This window comes from Balaenoptera acutorostrata, chromosome 14, assembly GCF_949987535.1.
Source record: "Balaenoptera acutorostrata chromosome 14, mBalAcu1.1, whole genome shotgun sequence".
In the NCBI taxonomy this organism is placed as follows: domain Eukaryota; kingdom Metazoa; phylum Chordata; class Mammalia; order Artiodactyla; family Balaenopteridae; genus Balaenoptera; species Balaenoptera acutorostrata.
Genome location: NC_080077.1, coordinates 86,254,675 through 86,281,727, shown reverse-complemented (window position 1 = coordinate 86,281,727; position 27,053 = coordinate 86,254,675). Strand labels below are relative to the sequence as shown.

Here is a 27,053-nt window from a genome sequence, read left to right as displayed (position 1 = left end):
TTCTCATTTTGCTAACTTTGTTAGGTGAACCAGTTACCTATATGGTCTTGAAGGGGTGTCCTTTTGTGGGAGCTTCCCTCTACAGTCTGCATGTGCTCAGTGGCTTTGCAGGGAGAGCTGGATCCAACCTGAGCCTGAGGCACGTCTTCCTCCAGGGTGTGCTGGCCGCTCCCACCTTGGTAGGAAGTGGGGCTGGAGATGGAGGGTCTAGAGCTAGAGCCAGGTGTGATTCGGGGCTTCTCTGCTTAGTGACCATCACCGCCCCACTGGGGAGTGGGGGCAGTTTCCCGGTTGCTGGAGCAGAAGCCGCGAGGGTCAGGTCTGAGACGGCTCTGTTCCCTCTAAGAGTGTGCTTTCCCCTCTTCCACCACCACCGCCCTTGCCCCAGAGGGGAGCAGTGTTGGAGCAAGAGGGCCTGGAGTGGTTGCTCAGTGTGGGTCGAGGTGCGGGCTGTGGTGTTCCTGGCACCGTTAGAGTTCTGGGCAGCCCCCAGTCTGCTGCCTCCAGGGGTGACAGCAATGGCCACTGTCCCCCCACTCAGATACTGTGCCAGGTCTAAGGCAGCTCCATCGCCCCACAACTGTGCACCCCCCTTGGCTGTGGCAGTCCTTGCTCTAGTGTGGAGCTGCACCACAGAGCCAGCGGGCTGGTCCAGGTGCTCAGCTTGGGCTGGGGAACCTGCAGGCATGGCCGCAGGTCACCAGCCAGAGTCCTGGGTAGTTCTCATCTGCTTCCTCCGCCTTGTTTTGGGAGTAAGCGAGTGTGTGCACACGCTTCACAAGCAGACTCTAGGTTTCTTACAGCCCCGCTGTCAGGGCCACTGGTTTGCAAACCAGCTAAGGGGACTCTTCCTCCTGATGTCAGACCCCAGGGCTGGGGCACCCAAAATGTGGTTCAAACCACTTCCTTCCCAGGGAGGGTCTCTGAGGCCGTGTAATCCCCCTTCTCTTCTGTGTCCCCCGCTCTGGGCGCAAGTCCCAACCTGATCACTTCTCTTCCCTTCCTACCAGATTTCGTGTGGATCCTTCTTACAGCCTTGATTGTATAAGAGTCTCACTGTCAGTCTCCAGTTTGTTTTCAGTGAGAGTTGCTCCACACGTGGATGTATTACCAGTGTGTTCGTGGGGGGAGGTGAGCTCAGCATCCTCCTACTCTGCCACCTTGATCTCCCCGGAATTCCTGAAATGTGCAGGCTGAGTAGCACACACAACAACCCTCGCCACTGCACCACAGAAGCTCTTCAACAAACACACTCAAGAGGGTACAACTGTTATAGCTACTCAAAAGGTTTATGAGAACCATTCAAATAACATGGCGGCAAGGCACAAAATGACCTCGTAAAATTAGAATAACATCTGAGGCAGAACCGTGGGTTCCAGAAACACAAGGACGATGTCTCATTATATCTGTAGAGCCAAGTACTTATCTGGTACAATTAACTTGGAGAAAGCGGAAAGGAGAATCTCACCTGTCAACAAATAAATGCAACTGAAGTTCCAGTTTGCCTCTGCGTTGAGTACTGTTAGCCCAAGGGTGGAGAACACCTACAGAGGCCACTGTGAGTCCTTGATTAGATGAGTTTCCTGACCTAGCTATGGAGTGAAGCAAACATATGGCACTCTGCTAGGCAGTAAATACCATGTTGTTTCTCTGGATCGGAAAGCCTCCAGAAAAATCAAGATTTTAGAACAATAGAGCATATGGATAGAATAATATGACTCGGTGCTGCAGAGGCATTTCTTCATCCCTGAAGCATCTCTGATGCCCTTTAGATTGCCAGGGTTCAGAGGAGGAGGGGAACCTAAACCAAGGTGCTACACTGTGAGATGCTCTCAACAAATGTACTTTGGGTGCTCTTCTGCTCTGCAAGCCAAGAGCATGGGGCCTCCCAATCCAAAGACCACCTCTGGACAACTTGTGTTTCATACCAAGCACGTTCCACCTTCCCCACACGTCGCAGCATAAGCAGAGCTAGGCAGAGACTCTGACGGGTTGTGCACAGTCATTGGCTCCAGGCCCAGGTGGTAGTATTTTCAGGAAATTCCTAGAGTTTCTGTGTTTCTGTGCAGATTGCTTTCAAACAACCTACCGTTTTCTACTACTCATTCTTGCAATGAGCAGTCTTGGAGTGTTATACCTCATTTTCAAATATGTCCCTGTAATAATTTATAGCTCGGGATTTTGAGACGACCATTTTTATTTTCAAGTTAGACATCTCGGATCAAAGTTAAGTAGGAAAAATGAGAGAATATCACAAGACCAGTAATAACAGCAGTTATAAACTATTTATTTTTAATTGGAGTAGCATGAGTAACATGGAGGCACATTTAAAACGTTAAACTGTAGCAACAGTGATCTGAACCAGTGCCTCTGTGTATTGTTGTTGTTTAAACATTTCTGTACTTTGAATTTTCTCTACCAACATAGGTATTTTTAATTAAAAAAAAAAAAAAACGTTAACGGGAAAAAAACATGTAAGTCAGAATCATTGGCTTATTTATTCAACAAATACTTGTTGAGTGCTTCCTATACGTTAGGTAGGGCACTAGGCATGGGGCGGCCATTCCGTTCCAGGCCATCATGGACCTTACATGCCAATGCAAGAGGTGCAAGAATTTTTAAACAAACACAACATTTTAAATGTCAGTATTATGAAGGAGAAACACCATGTCCAATGGGAAGGTATGAGGGGAACCTGGCTGGAGACCCACAGGAAGCATTTTATCTCAATAGTTGAGCCCTGAGGGTTGAGAGGTTTCTAACCAGACAAAGAGGTGAGGACAGGTTGGGGAACTACAGGGAGGGACGGGAAGGATCTCGGTCCATTTGAAGAGCTGAGAGAAGACCTTAATATGACTCTGCTAAGGTTTTGAAGGAAGGAGGTCAGAATGTCATTTAAAGATCACTCTCCGACCTTCTATAGAGAACGTATGGTGGGGAGGAGAGCAAGAGTGGATTATAGGGCCAATGAGGGAGCCATTGCAATGATCCTGGCGAGATGTGATGGTGGCCTTCCCAGTGAAGGCGAGTAGAGTGGAGAGAAGAGATTTGGGGACAGAGGCGACCAGACCGGATGACATTGTCCTCGAGGAATAGAGGAGGGCAGAGTTAACAACGACACCCAGATGGAAGAAGAAAGAGCTCTACAGACGGGAGAGGATGAATTCAGACTTTCTTTCCTTGATTTTTTTCAATTATAAAATGAAATTACCACTCATTTTAACAAGTCAAACTGCAGAGATATATTAGGAAGAAGTTAATTATCATTCTCCCCCTTCTGGACTAACAAATGTTAACAATGTGCTATTCTCATCTTTCTCACTTATATTGCCTGTATTTGTTGTATTTTTTAATTCAGTTTTGAACTTGTCGAATATAAATCTCTTCTAGAATTCACAAGTGATATGGCAAGTAGAAAATTAGATATAGGGGCCAAAACCCAGAAGGGAGATGTGTGCTGGGCTTACAAATTTGTCTTTCTTGGTGTAGATGATGCCTAAGCTATGGGGTAGATAAGAGCACCTGGGACAAAACATTGAGTCACAACAAGAGAGCTGGACCCAGTCCTGAGGAGGTCCAACCTTGACCATTTAGGAGATGGTGTGGGAGGAAAGGTCAGAAGACAGGAGGAAACAGGAGAATGTGTGGGATACAAGTCATGACGTGCCAAGTGCAGCCAAGAGGGCAGTGAATGGAATGTCCATTACCCTGAGCAACAAGGATATCACTGCTAGCGTTAGACAGTCCTATCGGTGGAGTGGATGGGCACCGAGTGAGGCTGCTGGGCGTTAATTTGAAGTATTGCTAATTCACCCCTGGAGACTTGTATTTCTCCAGCGTCACCTCCTGGGGGGATGTCACAACAAGGATAGGTAGGGTCTCAATAGTTAGAGCTTTTCAGGAATATTTGACAGAACGTGAGAGAGGCAAACGGGATTAAATTGATATCCATAAAAAGCTGTTACTGTGCTGTTATCTCACTATTTCTATGTTTAATTAGGGACTGAATGTATTAAAAATAAATGGATTTTTGTCTTTTTATTTGTTTTATGTTTACCTAGGGAAACCTTGGTGAGCATGGAGCTGGTGGCCCAAAAGGAGAGAAGGTAATCAAATTTGCGAAGTGAGTAAAAACATCTTACACCAACTCACCCATTCACACGTCAGGGCAGCCCCACTGCCCCGCGGGCTCCAAGTCAGCCTGCGGTGGGCACGAGCCTCCCTGGCCTCCAGGAGAAGGCCCTGAGTAGCTGCCTACAGGAAGGGAACAAACACGTCCACATCGAGGGGAAATAGCTGTCACAGGTAAATGAAATTAGGACACACGTTTCGGTTTTTAATTAGATGTTTCATGGATCCATGTAGACGGCAAAAACAATCTGAAAGACCCTTTGACACGATGCCTGAGGCTCGCTATTTTTGTGTTTTCTTAAGTGTCCAAACATAAGCTGTCATAGGAGCATTTTTGGGTGGGGTTTTATCATGTACAGTCTCGGTTTAACCAAATAATTATTTCAAAACAGCTTTACAATTAAAATACTGACGAATTCGCACTGCCTTCTCATCATCGTCATTCACGGGTTTAATTATATTAGCTGTGAAAATGACAAATGCCCTTGCCTGGTCGAAAAGATGTTTCACTCCTGTTCGATCCTGCAGTTGGGATGACCTTGGGTTCAGTGGGAACGTTCCATTGTCAAGAAAAAAAAAATGCAGGAACGATACTCAATATTTTGTAATAACCTATAAGGGAAAAAAATCGGAAAAAATAGATATATATGTATGTAAAATCTAATCACTTTGCTGTACACCTGAAACTAACACAACATTGTAAATCAACTATACTTCAATTAAAACAAGGGGGAAAAATGCACAGTTAAATCCACAGACAGAGGCAAGTAGGTTGGAAATACTCTGCGGGAACATAGCCTGGGGGTTCTCTCTTCATTCATTCACCCAGTAAAAATTCTCATGATTGAGGGCAGGGTATTTCAACATGAATCCAAGAAAATATGACTTCTGTGCCTTATAAATCAGTGCAGCCAATCTATTCACAAGATCATACCTCCGTCACCAGAAAAAACTGCTAAAAGATAGTCTCAACAGAAAATAGGGGCTTCTTATAGATTGACCATTGAAAATGAAATTTCCTGCAGATAAGTAAACAAATAAAACCTTGACATTCTTAAAAAGGCATCCCAGAAATTGATTATACAGCAATAATGTCATTTATGTGTCTTGGATTGTACTGCTAGTACATTAGCATTATTTCCTGTAACCAGATAGCTTACGGAATTCCTACACCACCATAAGGAACACGTTATATTTTAAGCAATTACTGCTGGACACATGCAGACTAAGGAGAAAAAAAAAGAAAGCCACAAAGCTTGTCACTTAGGACAGCTGAGCAAAGAGAGTTGTGGCACTTTTAAAGTATTTAAATGATGATTCATTTCTTGAAACAAAACAGCTGGCCCCGGTTTTGCTATGTTCATTAGGAAACATATGTTACTTAGGAATTCTTAAGACCTCAATGATGAGAAATTTGATTCTGTCAAACAGGTGTATTTCAAACTCTAAAGACCCTTTCTATGGCTCAAAATCTTTTCTAATTGCTTCAGAATCTTAAGTGGAATTAGAAAAAGCCAGTGGCATGACTGTTCCCTCTTCCTGCCCAAAGAAATAACCCAGAAGAGTCTACAGAGAACCTGATATAAATGCCCATAGGAAATGATTTGTAAGAATTCTAATTAAAAGGAGAACGACTCTGCCAGTAAATCATGCATAGGATAAACTCAAAAACATAAGCACCACATTTGCTAGAAGAGTAGAATCACCTCTACCTATACACACTCACTTAGTACCTGGGCTGAATCTATACTTTTGTTCTTAAAATTATAATGCTGTTCATGGGTCACTGTAGTGAGAATTTAAAGCTCCTTCAAGCTGCTCTTTCAGATCTTTGCTTGAACCTGTGGTGGACTCTGGTGGTTCAGAGCTCCGGCTGCACGTTGGAATCCCCTGAGGGCTTTTAGAAAGTACAAGCGCTCAGGTTCCATCTCCAGAGACTCTGGTGTGGGGCAGAGCCCATGTATATGGTTGATCTGGGGCAGCAGCGGAGTCGCGGGGGTGGTCCATATTGCTATTATTTAAAAGAGCTTCAGGTGATTCTACCTGGCAGCCAGGGTGGAGAACCATTGAGTGCTAAAAAGATCCTGGGCTTTGGTATCAAAAGTTGATTGTGCCATTAACAACTCTGTCTCCTTGGGAAAGACACTTTATTTCTCTGAGCGTCAGTTTTCTCATTTGTGAAATGGACACAATCACATCTACACAGAGAATTGATGGCAGGATTGAAATCAAATGAGATGAGATGAACTTGCCCAAAGCACAATACCTGACACATATTAAGCCCTCACTAATGCTTTGCTCTTTCCTATCTGTCCACTCCATACTTTCTTTATTCTCATAAGGTATCGTTTATCTCTTTTTGATATTAATAGTTAGTTGTTACCATCCTTAACACCCGGTCTTGATCATCTTTGCTTCTCCCACCATAATGCTGAGACTCAATTTATCCTGTAGAATAAAAGATTGAACCAGAAGTACAATTTCAACCCATAACTGACTTATTGCTATATTATACATCACTTCTCAACGCACTGGCTGGCAGAGTAGAATCACAAAACCAGCCTACCATTTGGAACCCTGCCTTCCAGTGAAGCACCAGAACAGATGCAAACAGCAGTAGGATGAACACACAAATCACTCCTAGGTTAGCAGCCAAATCCTGTATCAAGAACACTGGGATACAGGAAGAAACACCAAGGAACACTACCGGCTTTTAATGATAAATGGCGATGGAGACCATGATATCCAAGTGACCAGTCTACCAGGACTGAAATGACTACCTGAGACTGATGGGATCTGGTGAGGGGATGGATGGTGCTGTGTTTGCAGGTCAGTCGGGGAGAACTGCTCCCTTATAGAGACGGTGGAATAGGTGACAGAATATCTAAGGACTCCTGAGAAATTAGCGGTGTCTTTTAGGGCAGTTGTCAGGGGGAAAAGATGGCGGCTCAACACCACCAGACCTTTCAAATAGCATCCAAGGTGTCAAATTAAATGACAGCCTTTCCTGAAGCTAAGTAAATTCGTCACTTGTCTTTCAGCTCATAGCCACAGTGATAAATCACTGAACACCCATTCTAACTATGAAAAACAACATACGTGTCTGTGCTTCAGGTGTGAAATGCTTTTGTTTGTAGAGTTTCATATAAGGGAACTGATCCCTAAGATTTCCTCCAAGCCTGGACACCCCTTCGTACCAATCAGAGATGGACCAAAGCCTCTGTTGGGTCCTTCCTCTACATTTCAGTGGAGACCTGTATACATTGGTTCAAACACTTAGCAGCTGTGAACATAGTTACTTTTCCTCCAAGTGTATTCCCCTCCCCTTACCTTTGGTATTGAGCAGATGTGACTTTTACAGTAATTTCCAGACCCTTTCCTTGATTTCTACATTTACTTTATGCAACCTACTAGGCATAGGTTTTCCTATCACACCTATGCACTGGAGCTTTTAGCACCTATCAAATGGGTAATAGGAAGGTCACCCTGTACAGCCTAACACTTGTACAAGGCCAATTGTTTATTTATTCTTTCAAACCAACAGCAATCAGCCCCTTAAATGTCTCCACCAATTTCTTCCTCTTTGTACTATGGATAGAATTCAATATCTGTAGAAAAAAATGGCTTCTCCTACAATATGGTAAGTGCAAAACTGATGGTACGTTATATGTTTGGATGGTACACTATAAAGGAAAATACTTGTATTAATAAAATCAAGATTACGTTTACAAAATATATTCCACAAATCTAGGTACCTCCTTAATAAAAACATGGCTTTGTCTGTCCATTATATATGACAGGCTCCCTCTTCCTCTAGTCTAAAATCACAAGATACTGATTAGGATAGAAATGTAGAAATAAAACAATGTTTTAGGGCTGTAATAAACTAGTACTTGAAATACTTTGGGTAGATTGTTGTTTGAGGATTCAAAATAAACGCATAAACATATCCACGCAGGGGACAGGTATAAAGATGTTCATTGCAGCCTTGTTTATAACAGAGAAAAGCTAGAGGCAACCAAATACCCATCAGTAGGGCTTAGGTGAACCCCGATACATTAACACAATAGAACGCTATCTGAGGGTTCAATGAATGAGCTAGATCTAAATATATCTATTAATAGAGGATGGATATTAAAAACCACATTGAGTGGGGAAAAAAGTCACAATATTATATACAAGATCAAACAATGGCTTCTATAGAATTTGTTTTAAATATCCAAAATAACATATTATTTATGGTTCCACATATGCAGTAAAAGTGCAAAAATATAGACTGAAAACATAAGTACTAAATTCATGACAGTGGCTCTCTCTGGGAGAGGAAGAGAGAGAGAATTTGAAACTTCTTCTTCGATTATAAATTTTTTTTCTTTCTTCCATCTTGGGTGTGTGGTCCATGGAGGTTTGACATGTTCAACTTTATGTGTTTTGTATTTTTTTCAAAATTAAAAAAAAGACAAGATGGGCAAAAAAGGCCTATACTTGGAAATGCAATGGTGAACACTGTTTTGCAAAAATGCTCCTGAGATTGGAAAATAACCAACATTACGTAACTTCTAGTGGCTGCATTTAATTTAACAACTGTCTGGTATTCGGGAATGTTGGTTAACACTTAAATGGAAGCACAATGCTGGGACATCCCTGAAGTCTAATTAACGATACGTTTCCTTGCCACAAGTATTATTTCTAAAATTTTATTTTCTCAAAATTCCCTTTATATGTCACATACAAATCCCTTCTCAAGATTTTTGACCAGAACCTCTTAGGCATTTCTAAGTTGCTACTGTCCCCACATCAACAAGAATGCCTTCTTTGTCCATTTAAGTGGTGATATAAGTGCTGGAAACAGTGGAGAGATGCGTTTTTCTTCCTGTGACTCCTCACCCCTCCACCTCCCCCAACCTGAAAAAAGAAAGAAGTGTCTGAAATAAAATGAGTCTGGATTATTGTGTCAGTTAAATTATCTCATGTCTTTAAAACCACAAAAATTCTTTTTTTTTTTTTTTGCAAAAACAAAATACAGTAGAGCGAAATTATGATTTTTTCCCTCTAAATGTTCTTTCCTTGAAAAATAATTGACTTTGGTTTCACATTAATTTTAAAGATCCTAATGAATATTATGGATTTCTAAAAGACCTAAAGGCATCGTGGAGCACTGACAAACACATTATTATGCGAATAGCCTAACTGGATTCAGAACTTCACATTGCCTCTTGGGGGATAATAGATAATTTCCGTGGTTAGAAAGGGCACAGGCAATGCTCTGACCCTGACAGTCACAACAGGACTCACCTGGCCTCCTGCAAAAACTTTCTTCTGCTTTTTCTTGAAAGGGTGAAATTGGACCACCAGGATTTCCAGGCTCTATTGGCCCTAAAGGTGAAAAAGGAGAATCTGTAAGTATTTTAGCTTTGAGAGCAGAGGAAGAATATCCAAAAGATAGAATTAAAAATATATTTCTTAATCAGCCCCAATTCCATGCACCTTGGTTGCCCCTGCCATAGGGAACAATAGATCAGATATTTGAGCATGTACTCTAGTCAAGGTACTAAGTTTTTTACATGTATTACCTCACTTAGTTCATTTTTTAAAAAATCACCCCCATTCTTCAGATGAGGAAACTGAGGCACAGAGGTTAAGTAACTTCTGTAAGTTCACACAGCTAGGAAGTATTGAAACCATGAATCACTCCTAGGTAGGCGGATTCCAGAACCCAGGGTTTAAAAATCACTAAGCTGCCATGCTATAACTAAACATAATAGCTAAAATGAATAATAAAAGCATCTTTGGGCTTCCCTGGTGGCACAGTGGTTAAGAATCCACCTGCCAATGCAGGGGACATGGGTTCGAGCCCTGGTCCAGAAAGATCCCACATGCCACAGAGCAACTAAGCCCATGTGCCACAACTACTGAGCCCGCGCTCTAGAGCCCGTGAGCCACAACTACTGAAGCCCGCGTGCCACAACTACTGAGCCCGTGCACCTAGAGCCTGTGCTCCGCAACAAGAGAGGCCACTGCAACGAGAGGCCCGTGCACCGCAATGAAGAGTAGCCCCCGCTCGCTGCAACTAGAGAAAGCCCGTGTGCAGCAACGAAGACCCAATGGCAGCCAAAAATAATTAATTTTTTTAAAAATGAAGCATCTTTGGCAATGACAGTCATTTTTCAGACAGCTTTAGAATCAGTGCTGTCACTCATGTACCCCGAAGTTCTCCTACTTCAGGAATCATGCTTGCCCTTAGTATTCCATCCAGGCCAGTAACAGCCCTTCCTGGGACTCTCTGGGAAATCTCATGTGTCCACGTGTCCCACAAATCCAGCCCGGTGTCTGCTGCCCCGTCCATCTGCCCGCTCACTCGTGATACTCCACACTTGCGGGCACGTCTTCCACCTCTTACCTACCTCTCTGGGTCCCCACTGTCTCCCCTCCATGCTGGAACACTGACACTCACCTTCTCCTAATTGCCACGTGACCCATAACAGACCAGTCCCTAAGATTTACTACAGTTCTACTGGGATAGCTGGGACTTGTAGAGCAGAAGAGAGAAATCCGAATGGGTTAGAGCAGTGCTTCTCATACTAAGTGTGAACTTAAATTACCTGAAGATCATTTTGAAATGCTAATCCTAGTTCAGCAGGTCTGGCTGGGGCTTTTTACCAAACCCACGTTCAGCTGCTGACGGCTCATAAGCCAATAATTCGAGAGGCAAATGTCAGTAGAAAGGAAAGATGCTTTAATCAGAAAAGCCAGCCATCTGGGAAGATGGTGGACTTGTGTCAAGAGACCAACTCCAAAGATTCTGCTCAGCCATGACAGTTTTTAGAGGGAAAAATGGGGGAAGACTCTCAGTGAATCATTGAGGCAGGAGGTTGGGTTCTGCATCTTTCTCCATTGCATGCAGACTGGCTGACTCTTTCTTCAGATGTTATCTTGCCCGCGTGATCTGCCTGCAGGATTGCTAAGGGGGCTGTTGGAGGTAGAGGGTTAGTCATTTTTTAACTGCTTAATTCTTCATTCTTACTTCTTTTCATCTAGGAAAAGAATCAACAGGTTAGACAAGGCATGGGGTGCATTCAGGAGAGCACAAGTCAGGAGTTAGTTTCAATTGCTTAGTGACCTCATTTTTATATTTAGGTTCTTTTAAGTTTAGACGGGAACAGAAATGGGCAAACAGGAAAGGGACAAAAGAGCTGCTTTCAGCCTGAGTGGCTGTATTTCTCAAAGTCCCAGGCCATGCTCCTGCTGTGGGTCCCTAGACCATGCTTTGAGTAGCAAGCGCTGGAGGATGTCACAGTTCCTAAGGGTTTCCCTGTGGTTCTCCATCCTGCCACCAAGACCCAACCCCCTGAGAGTACCTTTAGCCCCATCTACCTTACCCAGGAGAAACCAGCTTCTTTTCCCCTCAGTTTTTCTCCTTGTCAGTTCCCTCTTAATCCCTGAATTATCCCACACCCCTTACACATCTTTGCCTGCCTTTCTCCTCACCCCCCAACAGGAAAAAACACAAATTTTACATTATTAGCCAAGCAGTTTAGCTCTTTGTGATCTCAACCTTTCTAATACAGAACAGGATCTGGACTTAACTTTGCATAATAACCGGAAGGACCAAACAGAAGAATAGTCTTCATCCAAATCTGAATTTGGAGCCTGAATGGTACTTTAAAATGGCAGTTTGTTCCCCATTATAGGAAATTTAGAACATGACTAGGTTAGACATCAGAGCTAAAATATCGTCTAGTTGAACCCCAGGATTTTATAGATAAGGAAAAAGAGGCTCTAAAATGTCAGTGACTTGCCCCAGATAGTAGCCATTGGAACTAGGATGAAATATCAGGTCTCTAGATAACCAGGCTCCTGATTTTGGTTCTTTTTTCTTTTACAAGCAGTTACTTTAGTCAGTGTGGCTTGACAGAGGTTCTAGATAAGCAATGTGCTATAATCAGAAACAAGCAGTTACAAAAGCAATGTTGCCCATTGCTCACATCTAATTAACTTCATCTCCTATCTTAAAAATCAAATTGATTTTTAGAATTAAGCCTGAAAAGCAAAAATATAAAGCCCTAATCTAATATATAGAAATTATCCAATAATAAGAGACGTAATGATGTTGGATAGATATGGGTCATATTAGTCAGAGTAGGTAGGTTATGCCACATAACAAATTAGCCCTGAAATATCTATGGTTTTAACCCAAGAAAGGTGTTCTCTTGCTCGGGCTGCCTGCCCAGCGTGGTTGGGAGGAGTGGGTGTCCTGCTGCACACGACCCTCAGTAACCCGTCACCAGGCTGATCAGCACCCGGGAGCTACGTCCTCTGACAGATGCAACCTTCTCAGCCACCACTGCCAGGGAAGCAGGACTGGGGGACGATGAATGGGCTCCTTCAGGGGACACGCATCACTTCTGCACGCATTTCATGGTCAGGACTAGCTGCCTGGCCTCACGTGACTGCGGGGAGCTTGGAAACGCCAGGGAGAAGATGGGGGCCCACAGTCCCCAGGCCATGGGACACGAGGCTTGCTCAGTAACCACTCCCCTCCCGATAGTGACCTGAAGGTCAAGGTCCCCTAAGAGGACCTTTGAGAGCAGCACTACCTACCATAGTGGTTCTCACGCTTGCCCTTGACTTTCAGATGCAAAAGAAAATTACTAAAATTACTAAATTACTAAGAATGTATGGTATCCATCTTATGGTCCATTCACTCCATTCAAATAATAAATCAACTACACTTCAAATAAAGTCAAACAGACTGAGCAAGCAAAGCCTGGGATTGAAGTCAGGCTGCCTGGGTTTAAATCCTCAATGACCTCTCACTGATTATGTGACCTTGGGGAAATGACTTAATTTCTCTGAGCCTCAGATGCCCCCTCTGTAAATGAGTGTACTCATAGTACCTGCCCTGTTGACACAAGAGGTTAACTGTGTTAGTGTATATAAAGTGATTAAAACAGGTGTTAAGTGTTTTATTCAATAAATGTCAGCTATTGTTGTTATACCTGTAAAACTTTAAATTCCCTAATTTAATAAACTTTTGTTCGACACCAATAGTGTACCCCAGAGATGCTATGATAGTCAAGATGAATTATATCTCTACATTTACAGAGTTTATAGGCAAGATAAACAAGGGAACATACAGTGGGTGAATGCTGTTTTAGGGGAGGTAACTCAGTTACTCAGAAACTTTCTGAGTCTCTTTCCTCATTCCTGAAATGGGACAATATCTTCCTCACAGCCCTGTAGTGAAGGTTAAATGACATCATGATACGTACCTTCAAGAACAGAAGTTAATAAGGGGAAGCCCCCCCATGTGTGTGTGTGTGTGTGTGTGTGTGTGTGTGTGTGTGTGTGAAGGATGGGTTGTGGTGTTAGTAACACAGTGACAACAGAGAGAGTGTTACTGAATAAGGGGCATTTCTTCAAAGCTTCTGTCTCTCCCCAGAACCTTCATACCTAGACCCAACAAGAACTAGTATCAGTTCCACAGACGTGTACTGTTATTCACCCAGTAATTAATTGCTTCAAGCCATTTTCATTAAAAGAAAAATGAAATTTAGTAAAGTATTTTTAAAATAATGATTTTTCATTTTTAAACACTAATTTAAACTCTGTATTTTTAAGCACCAACTTAAGTAACTGGAAAAATTCAAATGAATGTCCTTCCACTGATCACTCTGGCATCTTCACCTTCATTCTGCCTCTGATTGGATGTGTGTGTGTGTTTGTGTGTGTGTGTGTGTGTGTGTGTGTGAGAGACCATCTTCTGTGTGAACCATGCAAGAAGAAGCTTTGGCCTTGGACAGCATTGTAATTTGTCAACCACTCAGGATTCTCAAAAAAAAACATTGAAATGATTAACTTACTGTTCATTTGGAAATATGAAAGGGTTTTTTAATTCATTTTCATATGGTCCTTCTAAGCTGCATAGGCAGACAATGTGACATTCTGGATCACTGCATGTTTGCAATGGAGTCTGAGTTTGGCCTTCAGGATTTACCCACATCCAGGTTTGGAGAGATTATTTCTAAACGTGTTTATAAATGATTCTGTTTTCCACCCATTTTCCTAGGGGGAACCCTTTACAAAAGGTGAAAAGGGAGACAGAGTAAGTAGATGTTTTATCATTGTCTTGGGTTTTCTACTTCATTGATTTCTTTCTCTCAGATTTCTAGTATGTTTACTTTGGAGTCTAATACATTTGATAAGGTCAGCTCCCTGAGCATTTTACTTTTTCCTCTGTGAATTTTGACTCTTTTATTTTGATAAATGAGAAATCTTAAACCTTGTTAAGTGTTATCATGTGATGACACTTCAACATTGGCTTTGGGTGGTGTATATTTTCTTTAACCCATTACTATTTGTGACTGGATATGAATGTGATGAAAGGTATACACTAAGGATATTTAAAATACAAAATTAATATGTAAGATACAGATTTTTTTCAAAAATTTTGTTAGTGATACAAATTGGATTTCTCAAACAAGAAAGGATCAATGATAAGTCATGGAAAATAAGAAAAGCGAACTCATTACAGCCAATATTGTCCTCTTATGTGTAACCTTAATTTTTGTGTGTTTTTTTGTTCCATTAAATACATACACCTGAAAGTAGAATCTCCATGACATATCAACTTAAACTCTACTCTTTCTTTTTCGCCCTCACCTGCAGTTTTAGTTCACTGAGATACAAGATTAACTGGCGGCAAATTATAACAATGTCAACTAAGTAGGGAACTCAGTGACCGCTAATGGACCATGATGGTTAAAGTGTCAAAAGTGACACTGGGGAAAAAACTGTTACAGAGAAGAAAGAAAAATAGGAAATTATTGTTTACGTATTAGCAATAATCATTTTAACCCATGTTTTAGAATGAACCCTCCTTGACTTCATCATGTCTTCCATAATTTTCCCCTTTATTGTATGTCAGCTAGTGGGGAAGTAGATGAATTGCAGCATTAGAGATGCTCTTCTCCATCCATATTTAAACATTACACGTATGGTCCTTATTTCATTTACAGGGAGAACCCGGAATAACAGGATCACAGGGAATAAAGGTAATCCCCTGACACCCTTCTCTTGCATCTCCAGCATAATGAGATTGTGAAAAATTAAAGTAACCATTTCACTTTCCTTCCTACCCATATGTTTAGGGCGAGCCTGGAGATCCTAGTCCCCCTGGTGTAATAGGAAGCCCAGGACTAAAGGTATATAAGAAATAACTGAGACGAATGAGGATATTATTTTAAAGTTATAGCCATTTCTGTGTAAAACAAGGAACTCTGATGGACCACTCATTTTCGTCACAAATGTGCTCAGAGACTTTATCATGTTTCCATGGTGATGTCCCCGATCCCCACACGGGCCGCATTTATTACATACATGGTAACTGTGCCTTATGGATCACAATGGGATTTTTAAGCTCTTTTCAGACCATATTCACAATAGCATCCTAAAAGCTTTAAGAGTAAACAGTGTGAGCCACATCTATGACCCTGAGCTGTGTTCTCAAAGAGAACAGGATTCAGGATTCAATTTCCTAAGCCAAAATTATGCAACCCAGAAGTGTTTGAGTTGCCCATGCAGGACTCTACAGGAGCGTCCCAAAGAAGACCAGCTGTTGGGAGGTGCTGGAGAGATCCGTGTGATATGCCCCCACCAGTGGGTAAGGCAAGTTATCCAGGCCTCACCTACTTGTGAGAACGGACTCATTTAAATGACAACATCTTGAAACTATCTTTGTAGGCCCAAAGCACATTTCAGTGTTATATAGAGGAGGCTGGATGGTGGAAAGTCGATCTTTCTATAGATAAAGGTCACACCATGTTTTACATATATTCAGGTACAATCTAATTTTTATCAAATTAAAGTACATATCACCTTCTATTTAGGGTCAGCAAGGACCCGCAGGCCCTATGGGACCCAGAGGACCACCAGGAGATACTGTATGTATAGTAGATGCATGTGTCTTTGATATTTGGAAATTAAATTGAGACTAAAACATGTTTTAAAGAACATCAACATCTGTTCATGTGACTGAGTTATACTACATTTTCCAAAGGCATGGGTCATCTCTACCAATAAAACTGAGCACACCTAATGTCAGGGGCTATTGAGAACATTAGTATCTTCATATAGTCCTATGAGGTCCTTTTGAATATTAGCCTAACAAATCAGTCTTTGAAACCCAAGTTAGCATTTCCATTATACATCATTATACATGGCTTTTGGTTCAATTCTCCATCCGAGTAAGATACTTCCAAAGCTTCTGTTGTTGTATTCTTGCAACATTCTCCAAAAAGGGCAAGTCTTTTGGCTGAAAATACTTATATCATGCAATTGGAGAAAGGTCCTCAGGTTGCATTAAATCTAGCTTTACTGGGCTCACAATTCTCTCTCTCTCTCTCTCTCACACACACACACACACACACACACACAAACACACACCCTCACACCGTTTAAATGTACTTTTTTCTCTTTTTAATTGAAGTAGTTGATTTACAATATTATATTAGTTTCAGGTGTACATTATGGTAATTCAATATTTTTATAGATTATATACCATTTAAAGTTATTACAAAATAATGGCTATTTTTCCTGTGTTGTACAATGTATCCTACTTGCTTATTTATTCTGTACACAGTAGTTTGCACTTCTTAATTCCCTTACCCCTATCTCCTCCCCACTTCCCTTTCCCCCACTGGTAACCACTAGTTTGTTCTCTATATCTGTGTGTCTGTTATATATTGTTATATTCAATCATTTGTTTTATTTTTTAGATTCCACATATATGTGATAGCATACAATATTTGTCTTTCTCCATCTGACATATTTCATAAAACACAGTACCCTCTAGGTCCATCCACACTGTTGCAAATGGCAGAATTTCACTCCTTCTTATGGCTGAGTAGCATTCCATTGTGTATGTATATGACATCTTCTTTATCCATTCATCTATTGATGGACACTTAGGTTTCTTCCATATCTTGGCAACTATAAATAATGCTGCTAGGAACATTGGGGTGCATGTATCTTTTTGAATTACTGTTTTCATTTCCTTTGAATATATAACCAAGCATGGGATTGCTGGATCACTAGGTAACTCTATTTTTAGTTTTTTGAGGAACCTCCATAATGATTTCTCTAGTGGCTGCAACAATTTACATTCCCACCAACAGTGCACTAGGGTTCCTTTTTTGCCACATCCTTTCCAACACTTGTTATTTGTAGAATTTTTGATGATAGCCATTCCGACAGGTGTGAGGTGATACCTCATTGTGGTTTCGATTTGCATTTCGCTGATGATTAACGATGTTGAGCATCTTTTCATGTGCTTGTTGGCCATCTGTATGTCTTTGGAAAAATGTCTATTCAGGTCTTCTGCCCATTTCTTAAATCAGGTTGTTTGTTTTTCTTAATACTGAGTTTTATGAGCTGTTTATATGTTTTTGATATTAATTCTTTATCAGTCATATCATTTGCAAATATTTCCTCCTATTCAGTAGATTGTCTTTTCATTTTGTCAATGGTTTCCCTTGCTGTGCAAAAGCTTTTAAGTTTAATTAGGCCCCATTTGTTTATTTTTGCTTTTGTTCCCTTTGCCTTAGGAAACAGATCCAAATATATTGCTACAGTTTATGTCAAAGAGTGTTCTGCCTATTTTTTCTTTCAGGAGTTTTATGGTTTCAGGTCGTACCTTTAGGTCTTTAATTCAGTTTGAGTTAATTTTTGTATATGGTGTGAGAAAATGTTCTAACTTATTGTTTTGCATGTAGCTGTCTAGTTTTCCCAGCACCACTTATTGAAGAGATTGTCTTTTCTCCACTGTATATTCTTGCTTTCTTTGCCGTAGGTTAAATGACCGATAATTGGTTTATTTCTGAGCTATCTATTCGGTTCCACTGAGCTATGTGCCTGTTTTTGTGCCAGTACCATACTGTTTTGATTACTGTAGCTTTGTAATATAATCTGAAGTCAGAGAGTGTGATATCTCCAGCTTTGTTCTTTTTTCTCAAGATTGCTTTGGCAATGTGATGTCTTTTGTGGTCCCATATAAATTTTAGGATTATTTATCCTAGTTCTGTGGAAAATGTCTTGGGCAATGCATTAAATCTTTAGATTGCTTTGGGTTGTATGGACATTTTAACAGTATTAATCCTTTCAATCCATGAACACAGGGTATCTTTCCATTTCTTTATATCTTCTTCAATTTCCTTCATCAGTGTTTTATAGTTTTTAGACTATAGATTTTTCACCTCGTTGGTTAAGTTTATTCCTAGGTATTTTATTCTTTTTCATTCAATTTTATATGGGATTTTTTTTTTTGCTTTCTCTTTTGGATAGTTTCATTATTAGTGTATAGGAAAGCAACAGATTTCTGTATATTAATCTCATACCCTGCAACTTTACTGAATTCATTTATTACATCTAATAGTTTTTTGGTGGAGACTTTACAGCTTTCTATATATATTATCATGGCATCTGCAAATAGTGACAGTTTTACTTCTTTCCTTCCAATTTGGATGCCTTTTATTTCTTTCTCGTATCTGGTTGCTGTGGCTAGGACTTCCAATACTATGTTAAATAGAACTGGTGAGAGTGGGCATACACATTTTCTTCCTGATTTTAGAGGAAAGGCTTTCAGCTTTTTACCACTGAGTATGATGTTAGCTTTGAGTTTGTCATAAATGGTGTTTATGATGTTGAGATATGTTCCCTCTGTACCAACTTGGATGAGCATTTATCATGAGTGGATGTTTAAGTTTGTGAAGTGCTTTTTCTGCATGTTTTGACATTATCATAATTTTTACCCCTCCTTTTGTAAATGTGGTGCATCACATAGATTGATTCGCAGATATTGAACCATCCTTACCTCCCTGGAATAAATACCACTTGATTGTGGTGTATGGTCCCTTTTATAAATTCTTGAATTCGGTTTGCTAACATTTTGTTGAGGATTTTTGCATCTATATTCATCAGAGATATTGGCCTGTAATTTTCTTTTTTCGTAATGTCTTTGTCTGGTTTTGGTATCAGAGTAATGGTGGTCCTATAGAATGAATTCGGGAGTGTTCCCTCCTCTTCAACTTTTTGGAATAGTTTGAGGAGGAAAGGCATTAGCTCTTCATTATATGTTTGGTAGAATTCACCTGTGAAGCTCTCCAGTCCTGGACTTTTGCTTGCTGTAGGTTTTTTTTTTTACTGCAAATTCAATTTCACTACTAGTCACCAGCCTGTTCAGCTTGTCTATTACTTTCTGATTCAGTGTTGGAAGGTTTTATGTTTCTAGAAATTTGTCCACTTCTACGTTGTCCAATTTTTTGGCATATAACTGTAGTATTCTTTTATGATTTTTTGTATCTCTGTGGTAATGGTTGTCATTTTTCCTCTTTCATTTCTTATTTGGTTTATGTGTGTCCTCTCTCTTTTTTTCTTGATGAGCTCTCACTAAAGGCTTATCAATTTTGTTTATCTTTTCAAAAAACGTAGCTCTTCATTTCATTGATCTTATCTATTGTTTGGGGGTTTTGGGGTCTTTATTTTATTTAATATTTCCTCTCTGATCTTTGTCATTTCCTTCCTTCTTCAGACTTTCAGTTTTGTTTGTTCTTCTTTTTCTAATTCCTTTACATGGGAGGGTAGGTTGTTTATTTGAGATTTTTTCTTGTTTGTTGAGTTAGGCCTATGCCACCATAAACTTAGAACTGCTTTTGCTGTATCCCATAGATTTTGGAAAGTTGTGTTTCCATTTTCATTTGTCTTGAGGTGTTTTCTGATTTCCTCTTGATTTCTTCATTTACACATTGGTTTTTTTAGTAACATGTTGTTTAATCTCCGCAATTTTGTGTTTATCCCATTTTATTTCCTGTAACTGATTTCTAGTTTCATACCATTTTGGTTGGAAAAAAATGCTTGATATAATTTCTGTTCTCTTATATTTGTTGAGACTTGTTTTGTGGCCTAGCATGTGATCTATCCTGGAGAACGTTCCATGTGCACTTGAAAAGAATGTGCACTCTTCTGTTTTCTGATTGAATAAATGCACTTTCCTATCCATTCCCCCATGTCAGCCTTGTGTCCCTTGGACAATCTCCCTAGCCTTCTGACATCTTGGGAGCCAAAACCTCACTATGAATCCTCGCTTGAGCAAAATGAGAAAAATGCTTGACCATCACTTCTTGACACTGATCTCTATCTGGCCATGATTTGAGTACCCTCCATGCAACTGTTAGAATCTCTCCTTTTCCCATCACCTTGGGAGCAGCCCCATGACATCTTATTCCATTCTCCATGCTCCCTGACTGAGCCTCCAGGGGTTCATCTTTCAGCACGTTTGGTCACTTGGTACTTTGAACATTCAGTTCATGAAGCAAATCTTTTTGTTGCACCCCCAAGCCATTTAGTGAACCATTGCAGGTGTACCTAGTGGAAAGATCTTACAAAAAGAAACAAAATGCTGGTGGCACAGGTGGAGCCACAAGATGCCCAAGAAAGGACGTTAAGTGATAGTGGCTAGAGCTAAAATAGAGAATAAAATAAAAGAGCCTTTCTTGCCAAATCACAGTAAAAGCATATTTTCTATTTACCCCATTGTCTTTCTGAGTCATAGTGTGATGCCACCAACAGCCATTCTTCCATGCCTTTTGGCAGTAATCTGGATGGGGCATTTAGTTCAGGTCTCCCTTATTTAGTTTCTTTCTCATTACATTCAGGTTACCTCACTTGAAACAACAAGCCACATATTTTCATTAAGGTTTTTCTCTCTCCAGCAGACCAAAATCAACATATTCCCATGTAGTTTACAGGTTAAAATTCTGTTCTCCTGACAAAGACTCACAGATAGAAATGTTATTACAATAAGAGATTTTCTAATTGCTCTCTCCCTTTTATTCTGAATTTTCTAGGGATTGCCAGGAGAACACGGTATCCCAGGAAAACAAGGCATTAAGGGAGAAAAGGTATAGCTTCCGTTTCACTCACTTTGTATATTAAGTAGCTGGGTAGGAGGAAGAGACAGAGGGTCATAAGGACACTGAGGGAGTGAAAGGACAGGACAGGGCAGCTGGGATTGTGCAGGGGATTGATGTTCGCATAAACTATGGCATGAGTGGCATCCCTGGACACTGTGGTAGCCCGGGTTCCGGCACTGAAAATGCAATGTGACAAAATGAACTACCTTAGAGATGAAGATCTCAGGACTCAAAAAACCTGTTTCAGGCTCAGCTAGCAACTCAGGTATAGACCTAAGAAGTCTCAATCTCTCAGGACCTGTTTCTTGATGTCTACATGGAAATAGTATTTTAGTACTGAACCATTACTTGGGAATAGCTTAAAGAAAACATAAAGGTCATCTAAAGAACTCTATGAATAGATTTGTATATTTTCCGCATATCTATTTATACACATACATACATTTCATGATACTGTAAACCTGCTGTAACATAGCTCACCACAAGATCTAGGTGCACTTAAGATAACAGGACAGTGTCTGTGTGGATTGGATGCTCAGTACATATCGTGGAATGAGTGAGTGAATGGGTGAGAGAATGCAGTGTGACTGGCTATGATGACAACTTAATACTATGGAAACTGCTGCCTCTACACGTCCCACCATGAACCTGAGTGATGAAGTGAGAATCTTACCTTGTTTCCTCAGGGAGACCCAGGTGGGATGATAGGCCCTCCTGGACTTCCAGGTCCAAAAGGTGAGGCTGGTCCTCCAGGAAAAAGCCTGCCAGGGGAACCAGTAAGTACCAATCCTTTTACTAATATTTCCTTTGAAAGTTGATTAATTACTGTTTGTGTGTTCCCAGTTTCAGATCACAGGCATAGGAATGTTTAGGTCTGCAGAAAAAGAAGTATTCATCTTATTCTTTAGATCAGAGGTCTAATCTTTTTGGAAATTTGATGCAAGTAAAGGGCTCTCATCTGAAGAAAATGCACATACACGCACCATTTTTCATACAATTTTGGGAGATTCATAGGCACCCCTGAAGCTTCTGCAGGGACATTTAGGGATCTATGAAGCTTAGTAAGGTATGCTAGTTTTAAACCATAAACCTTCCTTGGACAATATCTTAAAACAGAAGAACTGCCTGAAATTTCCCTTCTAGAGGTTCTGCATATATAGCCATAGGTGGTCATCTTTAAAAAATGTCCTTGTGGCCTGGGCTAATCCCAGGACATAGAAAACTGGATAGCTGGAAAATCCAACCCATATGCCTGTTTCATCTGCCTTTTTTTCTCATCCCCTTTGACCTTTTATATGAATAGTAATAAATAGTTCTCAATATCAGATGCCTCACTTTAAAGATGAAAACATCTTATATTTTAAAGTAGCTATACAAAATCTATAGCCTAGTGAAATCTGTGTTCCCTCTTCCTTACTGTTTTACAGAAAAGGTTTATTCAAAAAAGATGAAGAGCAATGAAATATTTTTGAGTTATGACTTCTAAGATGTAATTAAACTTGTTAGGAAAAGAAATGTATTCACTTCCTTTTCTCTTCTTTTTTCTTTTAGGGATCAGATGGAAATCCTGGAGCACCTGGTCCGCGAGGGCCAAAGGTAGTAAAAATATCATAGATAATTTTTAAAGAATTACTAATGAATGAAATATAACTGGAAAATCCGTGTCCCTTGAGCCTCACACTAACGGAAGCATCTAATTGCACAGGGAGAAAGAGGGCTGCCAGGTATCCACGGCTCCCCGGGTGACAAAGGCCCCCCAGGGGTAGGAATTCCTGGCCGAACTGTAAGTGAAATTCAATCAAGTTTTTGAAACCCTGTTGACCCAATGTTGTGAGATAAAATCCAGCAACAAATTTGAATACGGAGAAAAGAGTGAAATGGTCAGAGGAGATACAGAAAATGCTAGTCAGAGAGCAAGAATTAATGGGCATTGTGGTTATATCCTAAGCACAGAAGGTACCCACTGTTTATTGACTTACAGATGCTAATCACACGTACACTGATTTTGAACTAGAAGAAGTTATTGAACACTTTATTCCTCCATTCTATACATTTAAAAGTACAAATGAGTGTAAGATTATGAGAATGCCCAATATTAGGTTACTATATATTACTGTTTGTTTTTAATTAGAATAAAATGAAAAGTTACTTTTAAAGTGAATGGAGTGCCTGTAAATGAGATGATATCAAAAATCTCTATGTAATATCTTAGAGAAGAGAGAATAGAGATAGTTTTTGATAGTTAAGACAAATAATAGAAAGTTTTTTGACATGTTTTAGCTATAAGGGTAATAATGATAATAATGACCATTGTATGCATACTTGTGGACTAAATAGCAGTAAGAGATAAAACTTTTTATTTACTTTGAAAAAAGATAAAAGATTTTGGGACAAGAAAAGTGAAATTGATGGTTATCCTAAAGACATTAATTTGGGGATTGGCCTTGAAATGAAATTATCGTGAGAGGTAAAAGAAGATGTAAATAGTGAATGGTTATATTGTGTGTGGTGTTTGATTTTCCAGGGTGAGAATATAAAGACCACTTGAGATGGGAGATTAAACAAAGTAAAAAAGTAGGTCAGGAAATTATTAGGGGAGTGAAGGAGGTTGAAGTGAAAAATAAACCAACAAACCAAAAATAACTTAAGCGCACAGTATAAATAGAAAGGAAGCAAAAAGGTAGCTTTGACAATATGAATATTTATTAAAAAGTAAGAAGGGAAAAGGGAGTGAGCAGGTAGTGAAGTCAGGTGCTGAGACCCCAGCTCTTTACTCACCCAGGTGGTCAGTCAGTTCCTCGTCCACGGGTCTATGGTCGTGAGATAGGGATGGATCTGTCATCATTAGGTTCACTGATAATCTCCCAGCCTCATTTTAGTTACCCCAAATTCCAGTTTTCTAACGTAGAAAAGAATAACTGAAGTTTTATTTCCAGTTCCCATCCCTGAACACTGGTTCTGGCAATTTCTTCAGAGAAATGACTCCCAGTAAAAAGCAGGAAGGAAAGGAAGCCCCAAGCCGGTTACCCTGTGGCCGGCCAGCGTCTAGCAGACAGAACTTGGGCGTGTTGTTTGTGCGCCCGTGAGTGGGCAGGGACCGATGGCGGGCTCGGGGGCGGCCCAGGCGTCTGAACACAGTTACGGTGGCGCTTCCAGCACTGCGTCTGGTCAGGCGTTCACCTGCCACCCAGAGCTCTTGGCCAGCTTTGCAGAGAGCTTTCAGTGTGTGCAGGGTGGCAAGCCCTGTTGCCCGCTATGTAAATTACAGTGCTTGGCCCTTTATCCCACTTGGGTAATCTATGGACATTCCCAGCAGAATTCTGATCGCTGAATCTCCTTCTACGCAGGGCTCCCAAGGCCCAGCTGGAGAGCCAGGGATTCAGGTAAGCTACTTAACCAACTTATCTGGCATAGCAAATCCATCTTGCTGACTGGGGCGGGGGGAATGGGGGCAATTACTCAAAGACTATCCTTATAAGTAACTATTTTCCCCCTTTTCCAGGGTCCTCGAGGTCTCCCTGGATTGCCAGGAGCTCCAGGGACCCCAGGGAATGATGTAAGGACAGTTTTTACCTACTTCCCCTCTCCCCCGCACCTGTTTTAATCTGAACCTGTGCCGAGGTGCAAAGATTTGAACATGCTGCTTCTGTTTTCAGGGAGCTCCTGGGAGGGATGGAAAGCCAGGTCTGCCAGGCCCCCCAGGTGACCCGGTATGTTGACAGACCGTGCCTGATTTATGTATCCTTAATGCACCCAGAAGCCAAACAGCCTACCAAGCAAGTTTTGCTGTCCAAACTAATTAGAATGCTCAGTGGCTGCTTAGTGATTTTGTTTATCCCCATTTTTCTGTAGAGGGGAAAAAAATTCAAGCTACATCAGCGTTTTTGTGTGTGTGATGAATACTTATTTCCTGAGGGTATAATTCGGTTGTATAATTTTTGCCCCAAGCTGAACCTTGGTGTATAATGTCTCAATCCCATGGAAAATTGAGTTAAAATACATAGCCACAGATTCTATTCTTTCTAATGCTAGTGACTAAATGAATTTCATTTTTTGAAATGAAAGTTTGCAGGTACATTTCCCACAATATGATACATATCTATTGATTCTATGGCTTTAAGAATGCTGAAATGGTTAAATTACAAAACTGGCTTGAGTAGCCTTTTCAGAACAGGTTTAGGCACTAAATGGGTGTTCCAAAGTTTTATTTTAGGTTAAACCTTGCTTTGAGTGACAGTGAAATCCCTTTAAATCGCCTCCAAATCGGCAGTTATAATTTAAGAAGCCATATGGTATATGACATTGTATTAAGAATTTTGTATAATAAAACCCAAATCTGGCCTCTCGGTTCTGAGTCTCACAAATCCTCCTACACCGTTTGAGCCTCATGTGCCATTATAAGTTACATGCAGAGGCGTATCTTGGCCTTTTAACTCCCTCGCTGAGTGAATCACGTGTGTATGTGTATTGACTGGGAACCTTTAAAGCATTACTGGGGTTTACGGTGTCTCTCTGAAAGGACGCTTTAAGACAGAGGCCAAAGCACTGCCCGAGTCCTGTGTCTGTTTCTGGATAGGAAACATCATGTTGGCCAGCCATCCTGATGGTGAGGCTCTTCTAAGCCCCACCATTTGTCACCATGGTGACAAATCTCAGCTGGCCTGGTGTTTTGAGGGAAAATATCTACATTTATTATGTTTGTATTGTATTGTGTGCCTGTATATGTATAAATACACGTATTTTGGGGTTTTTTTCTCCTTATCCACAGATTGCACTTCCTCTCTTGGGAGACATGGGGGCCTTGTTCAAGGTACTCTGGCTATGTAAGAAATTATGTGTTAATTTCCAGGAAAAATCAGAAAGGAAATCTTTAAGAGAATTTGAGTTAATTGCTTAGCCTGAATTGAAATTCAATTTCTTAATGGCAGAACATCTTTCAGATAGAAAAAGGAACACGTGTCTGTATATGTCTAGTGCCACTTATACTCATTCCCCACTCTCTTCTTTACCAGCCTCTGATTTTGGGTGTGGAGGAGCAGGGGGAGCAGGGGAGGAGGGTGGTAGTTCCGGGATGAGCTGCGGGAGAGGAAGGGTGTCATCAACACCCGTGCGTAGACGTTCTGTCTCTGGAGCGATAGCCTTCTCTTAATGGTGTTTACCCACCCAGGCTCATCACTGTGAAACCCAGTCCTTCTCACGGTATCTGCCCTGGCCAGTCCAGGGCGGAAAGCAATACTGCTCAGTAAACAGCTAGCTTGCAAGGCTGAGTTTTTATGTCGTGGGATTTTACAAAGTGAGTTACAAAATTCCATAGCTGACAATGGACCTAACACCTGTGACGCTGTTAAATAAAAGTGATCTCTACCTATGATCCACCTCACAGGGAATTCATCTTGCTACCATTTTTCTTCTCTGATACTTTCCTCTATTTTATTTGTAAAAACAGATGGGGGGAGGTTGATAATGGGACACCTGGAGGTTGTGTATTTGCATGTTTCTTTGTGGAATGCTGAGACTGAACCCAAATGAAAGTCTGTCCCTTTATATTCCACTCAAACCTCATGTGTTGTATCTGTCAGTGTATGAATGGACAGTATGTTTGTACACACACTCACGAGCTATGTGTGTGTATATGTGATCTATTTTATATTCCCAGCATTTAGCCCAATGGTTCCTGCAACGACTTACTCAATAGTAGGCAGGCAGGAATATTTGTTGAATTGAATTCACAAGGCTAGAATTCTAGTAAATATATTTGTCAGGTGATAAAGGTTTTGAGAATAGTATATGAATATAAATGTAAATGTAGATATAAATATAAATATATAGAGGGGGGTTTTAAGACTTTCAAAAGCCAACATTTTCTCATAAGTCAGAAAATAGTATTTATGGGGGCTTCAGGAGGATCTTACATTTATTGAGTTATGATTACATGCCAGGCAACACACTGCTTTA

At 40.7% G+C, this 27,053-nt stretch overlaps 1 protein-coding gene across 4 annotated transcripts in view; it reads left to right on the top strand.

Annotated features, from left to right (window-relative positions):
* COL19A1 (collagen type XIX alpha 1 chain) overlaps positions 1-27,053 on the top strand; it is a 379,271-nt gene that overhangs the window by 291,135 nt on the left and 61,083 nt on the right. For 3 of the 4 annotated variants that reach the window (XM_057528157.1, XM_057528158.1, XM_057528155.1), the window contains 14 exons: positions 4,062-4,106; positions 9,468-9,530; positions 14,201-14,236; positions 15,150-15,185; positions 15,282-15,335; positions 16,020-16,073; positions 21,033-21,086; positions 21,785-21,874; positions 22,650-22,694; positions 22,804-22,881; positions 24,446-24,481; positions 24,601-24,654; positions 24,755-24,808; positions 25,867-25,908. In XM_057528157.1, the coding sequence (XP_057384140.1) occupies positions 4,062-4,106; positions 9,468-9,530; positions 14,201-14,236; positions 15,150-15,185; positions 15,282-15,335; positions 16,020-16,073; positions 21,033-21,086; positions 21,785-21,874; positions 22,650-22,694; positions 22,804-22,881; positions 24,446-24,481; positions 24,601-24,654; positions 24,755-24,808; positions 25,867-25,908 (741 nt within the window). The remainder of the gene's footprint in view (positions 1-4,061; positions 4,107-9,467; positions 9,531-14,200; positions 14,237-15,149; positions 15,186-15,281; positions 15,336-16,019; positions 16,074-21,032; positions 21,087-21,784; positions 21,875-22,649; positions 22,695-22,803; positions 22,882-24,445; positions 24,482-24,600; positions 24,655-24,754; positions 24,809-25,866; positions 25,909-27,053) is intronic. The other variant, XM_057528156.1, reaches the window with a different exon arrangement.